The 20,231-nt window shown below is 38.1% G+C and overlaps 1 protein-coding gene across 1 annotated transcript in view; it reads right to left on the reverse strand.

Moving 5' to 3' along the window:
- The window catches only part of LOC139150844 (uncharacterized), a 35,100-nt gene that overhangs the window by 10,364 nt on the left and 4,505 nt on the right, over positions 1-20,231 (reverse strand). The window contains exons 5-11 of the mRNA XM_070723258.1: positions 18,787-19,206; positions 18,195-18,347; positions 17,723-17,870; positions 17,117-17,184; positions 13,370-13,474; positions 5,687-5,797; positions 5,079-5,195 (exon numbers count right to left, since the gene is read on the reverse strand). Coding sequence (XP_070579359.1) covers positions 5,079-5,195; positions 5,687-5,797; positions 13,370-13,474; positions 17,117-17,184; positions 17,723-17,870; positions 18,195-18,347; positions 18,787-19,206 — 1,122 coding nt within the window. The remainder of the gene's footprint in view (positions 1-5,078; positions 5,196-5,686; positions 5,798-13,369; positions 13,475-17,116; positions 17,185-17,722; positions 17,871-18,194; positions 18,348-18,786; positions 19,207-20,231) is intronic.

Raw genomic sequence — 20,231 nt, forward strand, 5'->3', positions numbered from 1 at the left:
TCCGTTTCAGCTTGGTATTTGGTGTGTGGATGCATCCTGGGCTATAGATGGGATTTTGTTCTACTGAAGTCTGCAATGCCAAAATTATGCAAATGAGCTAATAAAATATGAAAATGGTCAAGAATTAATAACTCAAGAACCACTGGTTTAATTGATTTGAAAATTTGTGTGCAAGTACCTTAGGTAATCCTTATACAGTTATACGAATATTGTGAAGATATCTTAAATTTTGTATTTTTGCTGAATTTTTTGATGATTTTTTCATTTTCAGTAAAAATTCTTCTTTGAAACCGCCTGCCCAATTGCTTTCAAATTTGGGTTGGATGTTTGCGAGGGTGTTACTCGTCTAATTTGTTGAAATTAAGACAAAATCGGGAAAAATTACTATTTTGGAGCAAGTTTTTTAAAGCCCCTGGACAGACAGCTTTTATATTTGGTACACAGACGTACAGAGATGACAACAGTTAGATATGTGGAAATTGTCCTGAAATATACAAATTTGTATTTTTAAGACAATATTGTCATTTTTGGTCAAGAAAACTTGTTCTTAAAATAACTTGTTTGATTATAAGCTTTTTAATATGGTATAAAGACCCAAGGGATGTTATTAGATAAATTTTCTGATTAAAGTGTTGGGAAACCCCAAATTTGTATGTTTGAGGCAATTTTCTCAGTTTGTGACCTTAAATGACTTACACCAACCCAAGATATGTTGTGAAACAGCTTCGAAGGCTGTGAACATAATTTTGTCATATTTGGTATCAATTTGTAGGAAAATTTGATCCTGAAAACAAAACTGAGGTGAATTTTTTCATTGCTGACCAATTTTGGCAACTTTTCTATGTAAGACACACAAGAACTGATGAGAAATTTCGATCCTGGATAATTCCAGATGTTGTAATCACCGCCCACAGTGGAAGGCATTTCACTATCTGTGACTAACTTAAGTGCTGTTTACATTAGAATGATAACACTTATGGCATTCATTAAATAATTCCCAAGGTTGTAAATACTTTTCCTGTCATCTTGTGCAGCTGGCCTTATATAATACCAAGGGATGGAACATTTGATATTCAGGAGGGAGTAGGGTCTAGAAGATTGATGATATAGCATTACTTTTTTTACCAGATCCCTTCTACCATACATTTTTTGCCCACTCCCACCTTTTCTTTTTATCAAGCCTTCTGTCTATTTTTGTTGTTGACATTTGCTTATGTATGTAGGATCTGCTTGTCCCATTTCCATAGAAGTTGATGTGCATGCTCCTAAAGATGACTTCCAGTACCCAAGTTGGAGACGTTAGGGGAGAACCATTTGATTTGTTTTGGGGTGGGGGGGGGTATGGAGGAAGTGGGTATGGGAGCAATTTTTTTCCTGTCAGAGTGACAGCAATTTTTTTTCTACTGTCAGATCTGCATCATTTTTTTTTCAAACGGAGTAGCAGTGCACATTTTTTTGTCATTGGTCATCAAGTTTGTAATGCGTTGTATATAAGGGAGCCGTCATTATTTACGCCCTGAAACTCCGAAATTTCGAGTGACCCCCCTCGCGAACCCTAATGAATTTGAGTAACCTCCCTCTCTAACTCTGAAATTTTGATTGACCCCCGCCCCCACTTAGAAAAGTTAAATATCAATACATGTCATTGTAAAATTTACAAAATACAGCAACAGTAAAGACCTTTCAAATCCTGATGTACTCTGCTAGACTATCGTCAGTTATCTCATGATGGTTCAAAAAAGGTGAATCCATCAAAATGAAATTCAAAGTCACAATAAAATAAAGATATAAAAGCTCACGCTATATCCAGTATCTAACCATATAGTATATTGTTTAATTTGGATGGGTATTATGACAGGGTTTTCACTAGGATATCTGACCGGGCAGAATTTGAAAGTACAGGGGGAGGCTTAGGGGGAAAGTGTTACAGGGGCTTTCCCCTATCTTGCAAGGAAATTTTTGGGATATTGATGTGTGCAATGGTACAGTCTGGTACAATCTGAGAGGTGTTTTTAATTTTTTTTAATAAGTGAAACTGTTAGAACACCCAAAGGGGAAGATCACGAGAAGGGAGTTCCCCCTCTTGTATTGGAAATTTTGAGAAATTGATGTGTTTAATGGCGCAATCTGAGAGGAGTTTCAGTTTATTTTGCACTCACTTAAACTGTTTGAAAATGACATTGAACACTGATATTTTTTTAGATTTTTACATGATCAGTGTTTGAGTCACAATATTCAACAACCAAACGATGACAATACATTTTGTGAAAAATAGTTCTGTTTGCCAGAGACTGAAAACAAATGAAAATACAGGATGGAAAATCTGTCCCCTTGTTGTGTCATTTCTCCGGCTGCCAGCTTCTAATGAAAAGCCTGAATATGGTATGTTTAACTGTCAAAATGGTCATTGAACTGGGGTCAATTAAAACATATGTTTCTGTTATAATAAAGGATGAAATCACAACAGTTCAGTTTTGTCCTGGATCACAGGCGTACGGAATGTTTCCTAGATCGTCGTCGGATGGGAAGTGACGGACACTGCATGCACCGTGAGGCCGAAGGCCGAACCTCGGTACTGTATAACAATACCAAGGTATGACGCGGAAAAATCGACCGGTGGCCCGAAACAAACGAAATAAAGCATCTACCTCAAAAAATTACATCGACCGGTCGGAAATACCTTCAAACTTTCAAATCTTTACTCTGGTTACAGCATTTCTTTCAAATCTGCCAGTTATGGGCGATAATTAACTGTCCGGCGAGTACTCGCACTTGCATTGCCACTTCGCCATTTTGAATAGCTTTTTTACTCCCGAAAGCCTTTGCAAGTGGACGAGTGACCCTGTGAAGAGTTTGTTTACAAATGTCAGATGGCGGGATTCACAAGCATAAACTTTCCCATCGTTTACGTTGATTGCCTTGTTGCCAGATAGCTGAAGTTGTATTCACTGACAGTATAAAATTTACCTAACGGTTAACGGTTGAATTTAGCGGGTGTGGGGTCACGGGGTCACTCTTCCACTCGCAAAGGCTTACGGGAGTAAAAAGCTATTCAAAATGGCGAAGTGGCAATGCAAGTGCGAGTACTCGCCGGACAGTTAATTATCGCCCATAACTGGCAGATTTGAAAGAAATGCTGTAACCAGAGTAAAGATTTGAAAGTTTGAAGGTATTTCCGACCGGTCGATGTAATTTTTTTGAGGTAGATGCTTTATTTCGTTTGTTTCCGGCCACCGGTCGATTTTTCCGCGTCATACCTTGGTATTGTTATACAGTACCGAGGTTCGGCCTTCGGCCTCACGGTGCATGCAGTGTCCGTCACTTCCCATCCGACGACGATCTAGGAAACATTCCGTACGCCTGTGTCCTGGATCCTGTGAAAATTTTGGGAAATTGATGTGCGCCACGGTGCAGTGTAGTGCAATCTGAGAGGTATTTTCAATTTGTCTTTTAACATTAAAACTGTAAGAAGACTCAAGGGGGAGAGCACAAGATGGGGGTGCAAAATAAAGTATGATTTCTTTGGTCAGAAAAGGGGAGGAAAACATTAAGTGCACTGAGGTGTAAAATAGACCTATGTAGTGCATGTTTATATCATAAGTGCTGGGAAAAAACATAAGAATTGCTTGTTGTAAAAACATTTGCGCCGCCTTTGGCGGCGCGCCAGCAAAGAATACATGAGAATAAGGTTTCCAAATTTTGCTCAATTCTGGTGCATTGTGACAATTTTTTTTCACTTCTGTCTGTTATGACAATTTTTTTTCTCAGGCCATGACAGGATCATTTTTTTTTCTTCTATTGCACCTGGAAACCAGTTTTTTCCCTCACAATCCTCTATAATCCCCCCCGAAATCAAATGGTTCTCCCCTTATTTGCTTTTGTCATTCTTGTTTTTCCTGGTTTAAATATTTCTTGAATGGACCAATTCAAACCGAATGTGAGCACATAGTGTCCTTGACGGTATTTTTGTAATACATAGATTTTACTCAAATTTGTACAATTTGCTTCTGGTCTTCCACCTGTGGGCTTCATTTAAAGCTCTTGGATCAAGAAAAATTCACCTTCTTAGCTTTTCGGAAATCAAACATTTTTACCCAAAGAGTTAAAACAGGGGTGGTGGCCATTTTTAATTTCAAATATATTTTATGTTAGGTAATTTACTAACTTTGCACAGTGACAACTGATTTTCATCCTGCTTTGAAAGAGAATAGTTGACTTTTGAGTCGCGTACTGTATACTACCTAAATCTAAGATGTCTAAAATGTGTCTTACGTCAGTGAAACAACAACGATGATGTATTGGTCAGTCTATCCAAGTGAAATGTAAGAACATAGAAATATATTTTGTTTATCACCGTTTTTTAATTTTAATGAAATTTTATTGAAATTATTCTCAATTAACTAAATACAATTATATCGGTATGTTAGAGTCAAATGCCTTATCATAGCTGTAGTGAAAAAAGTGGCAGAAATAAAGAATTACAGTTGATTTCTACGAAATGAAAGAAATTGTGACATGCATCGTGGTATGCATATTGATTCTAATTCATTTGAATATGTCGACTCAATGACAGTTTAATAATTTAATCGTGCAGTTTACAACCTCATTCATTGGGTACACTTAGTATTATGTTCATAAAAGTAAGAGGAGAAGTCCGATATAACACATCGTCCAAAGCCATGCCTATGGGCGTAATGTGTAAAACTTTCAATGACTATAATGATATTTATATGATCCCTGCTTTTTTGTAAATTTGCTTGAGCTGGTGACATATAAAAATGAGTGCGCCCATTCAAAAGTACCCGTGGCATGATGGCTATTGAGAAAAATAAAACAGTCTCAATAAGTTTCTATAATACAAATGCAGATACAATCACACTGAGTGAGACTGTTTTATTGGACGATTACTAAATCTTTAGAATACCATCATTCACACATTTCATTCTGTAGAACATTTAACGCATATAATCTAGACAAGAAGAGGGAAGTTTCCACACCCTCATTCTTAAATGGATTCATAATAATGGAGGGTTAATATACCAAATTTGTGTATGATCACATTGAAGGTTAACACTTACAGAACTCCTCGTCTAAGCCGCCATCGCAGTCAATTTCTCGATCACATACATGTGACGGATGAAGGCAATGTCCATCCGAGCAACGAAAGGTTGGGAAACACTCGTTGAGAGGAAATACTAGGAAAAAAATTCAGAGTCGATAATGTAGAAATACAGAAGAACGGATAATGATAAGTACCATTGATGTTTTCAAAAATGTTGACTATTAAAGATTCCAGTAACTTTTTCTTCACACGAAAATTTAAAACAAACATCCATGTAAACATGATATTATTTCGTCAATCCACCTGCATATTCATCACATTTACACGTCTTGTATAAAGAGAATAGTATTTCGTCAATAGTTATTCTGCATATTTATGTTCTTAGAATTCCTACAGTAGATCTCTTCAATGATACGAGAGACGAAGAGACCGCAAAATAAGAGTTAGCCCTTGTGTCCCATTTTTGGAAGTAAACAAATAATATATCAAATTTCATTTTTCGATCAATATGATCTTTTAGCAAATGACACGCTACCATAGCTAGTGCATGTACATGGGCAGAAGATCATTTGAGCACGATTCTTTTGAAGTAGCATGTGAATATTTAGTTTCTGAATAACTCACAAAGACAAGATTCTTCATCATCTCCACCTGGGCAGTCATCCTGAGTGTTACATCGTGATGATATCGAGATACAGTCACCAGACTGACACTGAAAGCCCGCTAAGCAGGGACCTAGAAATTGCAAAAAAAGCTTAACATGTCTTGCCTTTGCGGTAAATTTGATGACGGAATGAAAGCCCACGCGCCACAGTTTGGAAAGACATCATGAACGTTTCGTTCAGAATGTCACATGTGATCTAGTCGTGATATATCAACTCGTATTCTCTCACGGACCCGGTTCTGTCGAACGAGCCTATCCACTTTGCTTAAAGTTCGAATGAAATTTTCTTATTTTGAGTATTCCAAAAAATGAATGTTAACAGAATAAAATTTTCTTTAATGATTGAATTGTGTGTTTTAGTTGTAAATCTAACGACAATGCACCAGTGCCAAACCTTTCAAGATGAAGTCATCATTGACCATAAATGAGATCACTTTATACTGATAATTTGTTAGTTTGAGTGCAGAAGTGTGTTATTTCTTCTGTTACCGCCCCTCATTAACCTTTTAGAAAAAACATTGTTACGTGTAGAAAACGAACAAAACGGTGAACTCAGCAGTTTCCGTGTAAAACGAAATTTATTACGAAAATAAAACTTATTGCTAAGTCAGGGATAGAATACAAACTGTAAAAGTATACAGACTACTTAACTCAGCTGGGACTGCAAAGCTCCAGTCAGTCATTCGGATGAATGAACAGTCCTTTGGACTTTGCATGCTTGAAGTTGCACAAAGACCGCAGTAAAAATACAGCGTTGGCAGTGAAGGTCTTGAAAAATCTTGAAAATTAATACTGCTGGAGTTTCCAAAGACTTGAAGTAACACGCAAGAGACACAATCCCAAAAGTCTCACTGGAAGCTGTGCACATCCCTATTTATACTCATGTGCTTACATAAGAGCATATAAGAACAATCTAGAACTTTTATTTACATGCTAATTATTGTTCTAAAATTATCTCTCTTACACAACTAACTAAATTTCCAGAACATTCAAAACATGACTAATTGAATTCAAGGTTCTGAGGTCATTAAGGGCAGTGACCTTGAGAATGTTCTAGACTAATTAACTCAGGTCATGATGTGTATTGGGGGAAATGACCTACATAACACACCCCCTCTTCAAAAAAGACAATTTTTGAAATAAAATCTTTCTTTTACAAATGTTATCTTAAAAGTGTGAACAACAATAAACTCTAAGTACGAGAGAGACAGTCTGCAATTAAATTGTCTCTGCCTTTGATATGTCTAATATCAAGATAAAACTCCTGTAACATTAAACTCCATCTTAACAATCTCTGATTTTTAACCCTCAATTTTTGCAGAAAAAGGAAAAGATTTGTGATCAATATAAACCACTATTGGCTGATTTGAAGAACATAAACTTCAAAATGCTGTAAAGTTAATATCAAAGATAAACACTCTTATTCAATTGTAGAGTAGTTTGTCTGGGATTTGTTAAATTTGCGTGAAAAGTAGCAAATAGGATGATCTATCCCATGACTATCCTCTTGCAATAAAAAAACAGCACCAGCAGCCGTATCACTAGCATCTTCAGCTAATTTGAATGGCATACTGAAATCTGGTGCAGACAAGACAGGAGCACTTTGAAGTATGGCTTTAAGTGTATCAAATGCCTGTTGGCATTGCTCTGACCAAACAAACTTTACTTTTTTTAAGTAAGTTAGTCAAAGGCTCAGTAATTGTAGAGAAATTTTGACAGAATTTTCTGTAGTAACCAGCCATACCGAGAAAGCGCATCAGTTGTTTCTTGCAATTTAGTATGGAAAAATTTGAAATGGCACTGATTTTGGCACCAACAGGTTTAACCTAACCCTATCCTACAGTATGTCCAAGGTACTTCACCCTCGCTCAACCAAACTCAGATTTGGCAAGGTTGACAGTCAACATTGATTTGCTCAATCTCTCATAGAACTTCCGCATGAATTTGATGTGTTCCTCCCAGGTGTCACTATACAAGACGACGTCGTCGACGTAAGCTTCACATTTGTCTAATCCGGATATGACGTCGTTGATCATCCGTTGGAACGTTGCCGGAGAGTTCTTCATTCCGAATGGCATCACCTTGTACTGGAACAAGCCGTCTGGTGTAATAAAGGCGGATATTTCACGAGCATGATCCGTCAGAAGAACTTGCCAAAATCCCTTCACTAGGTCAAATTTCGTCACATACTTGGCTTTTCTCACTCGGTCGATGCATCATCAATCCTCGGGATTGTGAAAGTGTCTGTCTTTGTTAAAGTGTTCACTTTCCTGTAGTCCGTCCACGTACGATAACTGTGATCTGACTTTGGCACAAGTATGCACGGCGAATTCCAGTTACTTTTACTGGGTTCAATAAAGTCATTGTCCAGCAGGTATTTGACTTCTTCCTGGAGATATTTCGCTTTCGTTGGATTCAGTCTGTATGGATGTTGTTTTACAGGTTTACTGTCTCCAATATCAACGTCGTGATAGATGACGTTTGTCCTTGTTGGAACATCTTGCAACAGGTGTTTATATTCGTGGAGCAGTTCTTTCACCTGTTGTTGTTGTGACGGCTGGAGGTGTACCAACTTTGTAGAGTCCAGATTCTCCAGAATTTCTGACCTAGCTCGGCATTGAATTTAGAGTATTTTCACTCAAGTCAGTTTCAGTATCGCTATCTTCATAATTTTTTGAACTGACTGCACTGACAGACTGTGTTATAGTACGATTATCCCTATCCAAATGTGGCTTAAGCATATTTATGTGACATAGCTGTTTTTGTTTTCGCCTGTCAGGTGTTATTACGATGTAATTTAAATCACTCAATTTCTTATCGATTAGATATGGCCCAAAGTAACGAGCATCGAGTGGTTTTCCAGGAACCGGAAGTAGAACAAGAACCTTTTGACCTGGTTCAAACTTCCGTTTTGAGGTGTTTTTATCATATTTGATTTTCATGGACTGCTGAGATTACTCAAGGTTTTCTCTGGCTAATTCACATGCATTAGAGAGTTTTGTACGAAAATCTGACACATATTGTAAAATATTCAGACAATCATTATCGTCTGATAGAAATTTCTCTTTAAGGAGCTTAAGCGGGCCATGGACTGTGTGTCCAAATACAAGCTCAAATGGGCTAAAACCAAGAGACTCTTGAGTTGATTCTCTAACAGCAAAGAGCAGAAAATGAATTCCTTCATCCCACTGCTTCTCTGTGTCAAAACAGTAGGTCCTAATCATATTTTTCAAAGTTTGATGAAATCGCTCAAGAGCACCATGACTTTCTGGATGATACGTGGATGACCTATACTGTTTAATGCCTAGCTGATCCATTACTTGTTGAAAAATTCCAGACATAAAGTTGGAGCCTTGATCGAACTGGACACATTTAGGGAGGCCAAATAAAGTGAAAAATTTGACTAAAGCTCTCACTATAGTCTTTGTCTTTATATTTCACAGTGGTATGGCTTCTGGGAACCGAGTTGATGTACACATTATTGTCAACATGTACTCATTTCCAGATCTTGTTTTTGGTAGGGGCCCAACACAGTCTATTAGAATCCTACTAAATGGTTCTTGAAATGCAGGAATTGGCTGTAAAGGGGCCTTTAGAATGGTCTGATTTGGCTTTCCTACCATTTGACATGTGTGACAAGTTTTACAGATATGTGCTACATCCTTCCTGAGATTAGGCCAATAAAAGTGACTGAGAATTTTATGATGTTGCGCTGACTCCTAAATGACCAGCCCAGCGGGTTTCATGGGCAGGCGCAATATTTCAGCACGATAAGACTTTGGAACCACAATTTGATGTTTTATAGCCCAATCATCATCAACCAAGACATCTGGAGTTCTCCATATACGCATGAGAATACCAGATTTTGTATAATAGGAAACAGAGCTATCTGAAGTTTCACCTCCATCATCTACCTTGTCAAACAAACACTAAATATCTGGGTCTTTGTGTTGTGCTGCAATAAAATTTGATCTAGAAAATGTCTGACATAGGTCAGCAGAAGTTTTACTGGAAGTTTCAAATCCACGAGGGATAACAGAATGATCCGTGTAAAAACATCTGACTAAGAAAGGTGTCATGTAAGTCAACATCTGTGACATCATTTTTGAGAATATTTTGATTCTCAGAAGTTTTTTTGACATAGCTCGAGTGATATCACACTAAGGGAAAAGAACCGGAAATTCTTCCTCTATTGGCTCTGGATTCTGATCTAAACTAGGATTATCAGTCACAAGTGGATTAGTAATTACCTTGTCCCCAGCAAGGTCGTTTCCAAGGATGAGGTAAATCCCTTCAAAAGGCAAAAAAAGCCTAATACCTAAAGCCACAGGTCCAGAAACAAAGTCCGAAGACAAATAGACATTATGGAGAGGAACAGGAATGTAGTCATTACAATCTACCCCTTAATAAGAAATTTATAACCTGAAATCGTCTTTTCAGAAAATGGCAGGGTATCTGCCAGCAAAAGAGACTGGGAAGTCCCGGTATCTTTTAAAATTTTGACAGGGGTAGCGTAAGAAAAGTCACTAGAAAGTGATATAAAACCATCATGAATAAATGGTTCAAAAATATTCAAAATGCTATCTTGAGAAGAATTGACCTTGACCTCATAAATTGGGAATAAGAGGGGTTTAACCTCAGAAAACGTGTTACACACATTATTAGACCCTAACTGAGTTGATGGAGAAATAAAGCCGGTGGGCCTAGATCCACTTTGACCACTTTGAACTTCATGCTTTCTTTTCAATTTGAAACACTCTGACATTAAATGGCCGTCCTTCTTACAATAACTACAAGAAAGTATACCAAACTGTTTGCCAGAAGGAGATTGAGACTTGGGATCTGATGATGTGGAAGTGTTACTTGGATTTTGTGAACTGTTGTCATTTGATTTCCTACTCTCCTTTGAGAAATTTCTCGGATGAAAAGGAGGAGTTAAATTTTCCTGCATTGATTCTGTATGAAAAGGACTGGGATGGTTTGCTGAGAAAGGAAGATTTGTGGGTCAATGCATAATCATCCGCCAAACGTGCAGCAACCTCCAATGTATCTGCCTTTTGTTCATTGATAAATGTCTTGGTGTCACTCCGGATGCACCTTTTAAACTCCTCAATTAAAACAAGATGTCATAATTTTTCATAATTCTGACTGACCTTTTCAGAAGAACACCACGATCAAACAGTTGTTCTTTTGTTCGAGCAAAGTTTGATCCTTCACCTTCTCACAATCCCTAAATTTCTGACGGTCAGCTTCAGGCACCAACTCATAGCCTTTGAGAATTAGTTCCTTCACAGTTCATTCATAATTTTAAGCCTGCTTTACTGACAACTGAATGTAAATTTCTCTGGCTTTACCTAACAAAGCACTTTGCAAAAGCATAGACCATGACTTCTTAGGCCAATTCAGATTCTGAGCAATTTTCTCAAAATAAAGGAAATATTTATCAACATCCTTTTCTTTGAAAGGGGGAACTAACCTGAAATGCTTAGTGATGTCAAAATTGTCTGAAGGGAAGAATTTTCCTGACTGTCCAAGCTCCAAACGTTTCATTTCTACCTGTAGTCGCTGTTCTTCAAATCTTAATTCCTTTTCGTTCTGTCTTTCTTCCATTTCTAATCTTTCCTGCCTTTCCCTTTCTTTTATTTGTAATTCCATTTTCTTAAGTTCCAAATCTGCCTGTATTTCTAGTTGTCTTAGTTCAAAAGTAGACTCGGGCTCACAATCTTTCAAGGTGGGTTCCTCAATTGGCTTAAATTATCTAAATGTTTTGCAATAATAAAATATATTTCCCTCTTGCGCATGGATCTTTTGACATCTACTTTAAGGAAATTGGCCGGTGCTATGAGGTTGTCTTTTCTGAGGAAATCAAATGTGTCCTGATCAAGGTTAACCATAAATTCGTCTGGCTTGAATTCTGCAATGATTGAATTTCGCTGAGTTCACAGTATACAGTAGTTTTGAAAAGGGCAGGCAAAATATTGTCAAACGGCTCAAAATGTTCGTCTCCCGGATGAGCCCCAAATTTTGTTACGTGTAGAAAACGAACAAAACGGTGAACTCAGCAGTTTCCGTGTAAAACGAAATTTATTACGAAAATAAACTAATTGATAAGTCAGGGATAGAATACAAACTGTAAAAGTGTACAGACTACTTATCTCAGCTGAGACGGCAAAGCTCCAGTCTCAGAGTTGTTATAGTCAGTCGGATGAATGAACAGCCCTTTGGCTTGCAGGCTTGAAGTTGCACAAAGACCGCAGTAAAAATATAGCGTTGGCAGTGAAGGTCTTGAAAAGTCTTGAAAATTAATACTGCTGGAGTTTCCAAAGACTTGAAGTAACACAATCCCAAAAGTCTCACTGGAAGCTGTGCACATCCCTATTTATACTCATGTGCTTACATAAGAGCATATAAGAACAATCTAGAACTTTTATTGACATGCTAATTATTGTTCTAAAATTATCTCTCTTACACAACTAAATTTCCAGAACATTCAAAACATGACTAATTGAATTCAAGGTTCTGAGGTTATTAAGGGCAGTGACCTTGAGAATATTCTAGACTAATTAAAGTTCCATTAGCTGTATCTTCTTGCAATTTTTCCGTTAGTTTTGATTGAAATGATCACTGGCTCATGTTGAATAGCCTCTCAAATAACAGAGAATCGCATATTATTCGGAAACATTACGTGCCCTACAACTAAATAACATGTGATTTTACAACGAAAATTTCAATTTTTGTCCGGACAGAAATACAAACTCTGTTGACACGCGGATTGCAACGTAGGCATTCTTCTGCACCTGCGCGAGCCATTTACAGCAATTTCAAAATAAATATTCATTACTTATGCCCGGCACTTACGTCGTAGTCTATTGTCCGAGCACGTTGCGTAGCCAGATGTCTGGCAATCCACGACGCAATGTTGTTTTGATCCTGCAATAAACGTGAACTTGTACATCTGGCGTGATCGCGGCGTCACCATATCTGCGTTCTCCCCAGCACGCTGAGCATGCCAGACGTCAACAAACGAGCTCGGAAGGGCAACACGTTTGAACAAAAATTAGCAGTTTTATGTGGCTATAACATCACTAATCATGTTTGTTTCTTCGTCAAACAACATTTTGCAACAAATATGAGCCTCCAACATGGAATTTTCCGAGGTAAAAAATGGTCAAAAGTTACAAATAATGGCCCTTTAACTAAGCTCATGATGAGTGTTGGGGGAAATGACTTACATAACACCATATACATGCAGGATCAAAGAGACAGGTCCAATCATACTGTGTCATATTTAAAGTATAGGTAATATCGTATGCCAATCAATTATTTCGCCTTACTTGCACCATCAAAATGCATGCATAACAAAACGCACCTTCGCAATTCATCGATTGTTTTATTTGAGATCCTTCTATTCACTTCTTCCCGTCACTAGTTCCCATAAGATGTTTCAATTTCATTTGAAGTACCACGTGTCAGTTTGTGGCGTTTATTTCTCTTGCCATTACGACATCTATACCCTTGAATTATTAGTTTTAGTATGCACGATTGAGTTAAAGCACAGAATGGTACTGAAATGAATCTGAAACTGAATATTCGTTAGTTACTTTATAGCGTGACCTATGAGCCAGAAAAATCACCACACTTACAATCTGCTTCATCACTGCCATCAGTACAGTCTGAGATGCCATCACATTCCCATCTAGCCGGAATGCATCTCTTGTTTGCACAGACGAAGTCGGGTGCACAGCTCGCTAGTAACATAATCAGCAACATCTGGTTATTAGTTTGTGTGTATAATACGGTCGAGATTTCACATGTGTATTACTCTTAACCCTTTGAGAGCTGTAATTTTTCCCACCAAAATTTTAGTGCAACATGTTAACAATTTTTGTGAATTTTTCTGTAATTTTTTTATCATTTTGGCATTGGCTGCAGGTTTTCACCAAAATTTTTGCAAAAATTTGAAAAAACAAATTGACTAGGGTACATTTTATAAGGGACAAAAGTTGACTTAGCAGACGGATATATTAAATGAAATCGTATCCCTCTTGTGCATGATCAGTTCAACACTGACATCCTGTTTTTGACCTATTACATCAGTATTTAGTATCAGCTGTACAATATTATATCATACCAGTATATTTTTGGCGTAAATACAACGATCTGATTTGGTAAGACGTGCAAAGACCCATGGTATATTCGCTGTACAGCATAAAAGGTACGTGTGCAAGCTCTCGTCAACAGCCAAAATCCTTGTTTGACGTTCCATACCAGAATTTCAATACATTGTTATTAAATATTATTACACCTCACTCATTCAGCGTGCACTACCATTGGTTAAACACGACTCACGTGACATGTAAAAGAACCCGGGAAAAGAACGTGATGATGCCCTCTGCGAACGTGATGATTCCCTCTGCGAACTTGATGATGCCCTCTGCATTCGATATTGCATGGATGACGTCATTTTACTCGCTGCGAAACGTCATGCAGAGCTGTCACCGGCACAGTTAGACGATATTTTGATGCAAGTAAACAGCAAACGAACGAAAATGGCAACAAGGAATGCAATTTCTGTGTTCAGCGACTATGCAAGCAACAAATTTGGATACGCCACCGAGGAGATCGGCAAACTTTCAGCGGCAACCCTGGACTCGGCACTGACAAGTGAACTGTACTCGAAGAAGTCTTTGTGTTTTTGTGTCTTTGCATGTTTGCTTGTTCGGTGTAATAAAAATAATAACACGTGAGAGCTAGGGCAATATCACGATTTTTTGCCTGCCCTCGGGCTGGTGGTCATGATCGATATACTGATGATGCCCTCGCCCACAGGTGTATGCAACGTTTCGTAGATCGTGGTCGGATGGGAAGTGACTGACACTGTGAGGCCGAAGGCCGAACCTCAGGTACTGTATAACATTACAAGGTATGACGCGGCACAATCGACCGGTGGCCCGAAAACAAACGAAATAAAGCATCTACCTCAAAAAAATTACATCGACCGGTCGGAAATACCTTCAAACTTTCAAATCTTTACTCTGGTTACAGCATTTCTTTCAAATCTGCCAGTTATGGGCGATAATAAACTGTCCGGCGAGTACTCGCACTTGCGACTGATGCCGTATGTTGTGGGTTCGAACCCGATTGAAAACAAGCCGTATTTTCTATCCTGGGGGACAGAATTGTCCCCGAGGTTATCGTTCGCCCAGTTAAAGTGATGAAATTCGTTTCTTTGCCTCGATAAAGTTTGTATGTGCAATGTGTGATAGTGAGCATGCGTGAGTGAGTGCTTCACGAACTCTACAACGTGTGGAGCGGTCTCAGTCAGAAAAATGTAACAACTTAGCCGGCTATTGAACCACTCTTTTTTTCGAGGTTCGGCCTTCGGCCTCTCAGTGTCAGTCACTTCCCATCCGACGACGATCTACGAAACGTTCCGTACGCCTGTGCCCTCGCCTACGGCTCGAGCATCATCAATATTTCGATCATGACCACCATCCCTTGGGCAGGCAATAAATCGTGATATTGCCCTCGCTCTCATATGTTATTATTTAAATAGCAATAAATCACACCCAACGACAGTATGCCACTAAGTTTTGACCCGATTACTTCATATATGAACTTCTTATCGCTGGTTCATACTTGTGTGAACTGGTACCATCAATTGGTGTTCTTTTATCGCTAATATAATAATAACTGGCGACGCGCTGACCAACGTTTATTTGTGGGCAAACTAGGGCGAGAGGAAAGCCAAAAATTACCGGGCGAGCTGAGCCCGTTAATTGGCTTTCCTCGAGCCCGCGCCCACAAATAAACTTTAAAGGTATACTGTCACCTATTCCAATTTTGCCACAGTTACCATGGAAAGAGAAAATCTAACCAATCTCAGATTTTAAGCGGATGGCCGCTTTTTAAAAACAGAGCCTAACATGGGCATTTTGAATACAAAGGAACGCCCTTTTGACGATATATGGGCATATTTAGATTACAGGTGACTGTTTACCTTTAATGGTCAGGGCGGAATCTGTTATTGGTATTATATTATCAACATACCCAAGAAAACCGTCAAAAATTCCAAAAATTTCAGGAGCGAACGACAACTTGGCGCCAGAAACTGAGCAATACGCAACCACTGTCCCTCCTGTGGGTGGAGGGACGGTGATGTAACACAGTCACGCGCGCTGTAAAAAATTAGCTAATCCTGAGATGTTTTCAGAAAAAAGTATCTCAACTTGACCTACAAGTGCTCCATTTTGTTTTGTGATTGATTATGATTAACGTTTCAGCTGTAAAGTTACGATACTTTGAGTTGTTAATCTTATTATTCATATTCACGGGCATGTAAACAAACCATTACTGTGTATTTGTGGTCAGTCACGTGGCTCAGCTCGACCAATCAAATGCGACGGACAGGGCATGATTATATAATAAGTACAGAACGTGGACTCCATTGTTCACAATGAATAGTGCTGCCGAATAGTGACCGTGAAAGGCAGGCATGCAATTACAGACGGGTTTTTTTCATTCAGACCTCGACGATTTGTCAAACTTCACAAAGTATATATAGAGCCATAGCCTGACCAAATCGGGTAGGAAGAGAACAAAGCTTAGCGAGGATTAGGGTAACCTGCATAACTCCTTTGGGGCATCTGCCCCACCTTGAAGATTGTATATGTTGGTCTATCCTTGATAAAGGTAATCTCGAGACATTTATTCAATATGGAAATTTGCGCTTTGATCTTATAGCTTGACTATTTCCATGCTCAGGGGGTATGATTTACAGTATGCATGGGACAGCGAAATTCACAGCAAATGAACGCTCTCGGCCGACTGCAAGGCTAAGGGTCAACATATACCTGTCACACACAGAGCTTGCTGTTAGATACATGGAACTCCGGTTCCCATAATGGGACGTCTCGCTTTCTATTCTATTCGCTTTCCATGTCCGTTATCAAAATGGTACATTCCAACGTTATGTCCATCTTTTCTGTTTCATCAAAGATTATATTGCCAGATTGCCTTTGAATATATACTTTGGAATATTAAATATTAAGTATTTCACGATCAAACCAGAACTATGTAGACATTCTAGCTTGTTTTAGTAATTTTAAAATAGGACCTTTGACAAGCATTCACCTTATGTTTATTAGATTTAAAGAAATCAGTCTGCAGATTTTTGTTGACTTCAACATTACATGTGTTTGCTCAATGTCGCGGGCTATAATATTGCGGATAACACCAGTGATGAACGTTTTCACCTCTGAGACATTTTTGTTGTGCACGCCTGTCGTATATAAGAGATTAATCTCTTTGTGGTCTCCTGATAATCACAGCAAAGGAGCTACCCCCCTTTCGACGTTTTACCAGTAAATGTTTTTAATGGATTTACTCACTTATTTCCTGACAAGCGAATCGTAATTGGTTATCACACATGATGTCGTTCCACATGCCACTAATGAATCTAAACAAGAAATACCAAACCAATCAGATGATAGGAATGATAACTCTTCTCTTCTTCAATCACTGCGATTTTTTACCAATGTTTGCTTTATTTGAAATACAAATTGTAAGCTCGATAAAATTAAATCCTTAGGTTAACTCCTGCTACATCACTCAAGACCAACATTTTTCATTACACAAAATTTCCAATGTTTTGCCTTTAATAATAATAATAATAATAATAATAATAATAATAATAATAATAATAATAATTTTCCTGTAGCGTCTAAATCCACATAAAACAGTGCGCATAGACGCTTAAGATACACTTTTAAAAAATTCAAAAGTGTAAAAGCTTACAAGTCCATAAAATGGAAAGTTTTGAGATTAAAACATTAAATCTAACACGACCAAAAATCCAATTTAAAATTGCAAGTCGTAAAAGGTACGTTTTGGGCCATTATCACCGACGCACATCAAATCCATTTTCTGATATATATTCTACATCCGAGAGCAATGTTGGTTGACTTCAATAGTAAAGGAAATGTAATGACACTCACGTTAATTGAACACAGTCTTCATTACCACTACGAGCATCATAAGGATCACCAGGTGCCCAGTTCATGACAGGTGGCGTTGATCCATCAGAGTGTAGATGCTGTCCTTCGGAATTTCTATCGTTTACATCAATCCATTCAGGCATGAAAACTGAAGGCATATAATAAATTTGGTTATGATCAATCGTATGATAATCATTATTCATGTAAATTGTGGTATAAAATGTCCAGAAATCTAATTGAAATAAATGTGAAACGAGAACAACAAATTCGCATAGACGTTCTTGAGTGCGTACATCCTTGTACGCATTCACCAAGTTTATTCGTCATTGCACGCGAGCAACTTCACAGGAATTTAGCCATGGCTAGAATATCAATCTACAAATGAATCTACCTCGTTTAAGTAAGTTGCCTTGTGAAGGTTGACCTAGTGCAGGTATGTTCAAATTAAGCAAATTATGTAATTGTTACAAACTGTTGTTTTTTGTCATCTTGAGTTTGTAATAAAAATAGTATAACAGCCGTTCTTCGTCGTCAAATCGCACTAGTGTTTTCCCCAGATCCTGACAGTATTGAAGAGCACTTGGCCATGTCATGTATTCTAGGATCAACACATACTTCACGGTGTCTGAAAAAATAAACCCTTGCGATAATTGGAAATATCTCTACTGTAAGTAGTGCTTCATGTAATCATTATCAATGTCGTCTTATTAATCATCATCATTATCATCATTATCATCATCATCATCATCATCATCATCATTATCAGCAGCAGCCCCAACATCATCATTATTATCATTACTATATCATCACCATTATCATGGTAATACTTACAAACATAATCATTAACATAGTGATCTTCGTCATAAATATTTCTACAATTGTTATGTAATCATAACGCATGGATGAAACATATTACCCATATTACCCATATCATCATTGCCACAAACGTTAACCGTGAAAAGGGAGACAAAAACTGACTGACAGTCCGTAAGGTGTTACTTGGATGACAATAAGAACCAGGCCATCTTACACGATAGACAATCATTAACATAGAAAACACTTACTTCTGCAAGATGTGTGAGTTATACACTTAGGACCAATATACTCACTCTGACCGTACCAAAACCAGCCAGAGTTTGCCACTGGTGACAATTTGACACAGAGGTAAGGAGAGCTTGCACAGTTTCCAGGAGAGAGATCCAGATTCGCCGTCGTCACGATCTGAAGAATCTCGCTTTTCTGAAACGTCACTGCTTCAGATGTGACATTGGCTTCAGATGTTTCTCCTTTTGAATCCACCCCATTCTCAGAGCCGGACACGTAAACCTCAATCTTCAGCAGATTATTTGCTTGACCAGACTTAACTCCTGTTTGATTACTTGCAATTTCGATGATGAGTGACATGGTTACATCGTTTGGAACTCCCATGACGACATCGACGCTGCCATTAATTGTCAGTGGATTTTGAACGGGATTGACTTGAACTAATGGAATATGAGCATGAAAAGAGAAGAAAACCATCAATAATTTTTTTCTTACCAGTTTCTAATTACCATTGATAGTTTCTGGTGACGGCCAGTAAATTGATAAGTTTGGTGCCGTAGCCTTCTTAAACTTTAAAAAACGAACGTTAAGTTTAAAAAGTCGTAAATTTGATGTATAATTTGTAATAAAACATCATCGCCGATAGTATTTCATACATGTATGAATTTTGAACACAACGTCATGCAACCAGGAACAGTTTGGTGGTGACAATTATTTATCACTAACGGTGTGTCCTTTGTCTTAAAAGATGACTTCAAAAAGTCCTTAGCTTATAAATAAGGAGTAGAATTTGCTTGTTTGTAGGCATTCCCGAGGGGATTGTCATATTTCTATAATTTTCTCATTTGCTGTAAATTTACCTTCTTAAAAATCGCATGGGCGTGAGATTGTGTCCCGCATATCTTTCAAAATTGGCGCGAAGATGCATTTTCACAATTTTTTGTTCTAATTAAATGGCGCCGCCGTTCAGGAACCTGTATCATATGAATTCTCATGATTATTCATAGATTCCCTTTTGTACAAAATTGGACAATAGAAAGATGCTGGTAGGGTGCTTTTCATACTTTCACGGCTTGGATCTTAAACAATATTGTTGTGTGGGCAAACTGATAACTTGTACATTGTTTCTTTTCAAAAGTCGGTAGAACTCAAAGTTATATTTATTGTACTTTCTAAGACGATTGAGCCGACAAAGAACTGTAAATGTGTAAATTGAGGTTGCTTTCGTGATTATGGGGTATTCACTGGAGATTCTGTTTTACACTGAGCCCCATCTCTCACGGAGGCCTAGGGTCGGCCGAGATAGGCCGTTCCCGCACGGCACCACAGTCAATAAACCTGGTCAAGTTCCACCGTACACCTGTTGTCGCCGTATTACTACGTAGCTGCACCCCTGCCCTTATTTTATATTATGACAGGATAGTAGGCAATACGTAAGATGAGCGAGCAAAGACAGTGAGGTTTT

Source organism: Ptychodera flava, chromosome 15 (assembly GCF_041260155.1).
Source record: "Ptychodera flava strain L36383 chromosome 15, AS_Pfla_20210202, whole genome shotgun sequence".
Classification (NCBI taxonomy): Eukaryota; Metazoa; Hemichordata; class Enteropneusta; family Ptychoderidae; genus Ptychodera; species Ptychodera flava.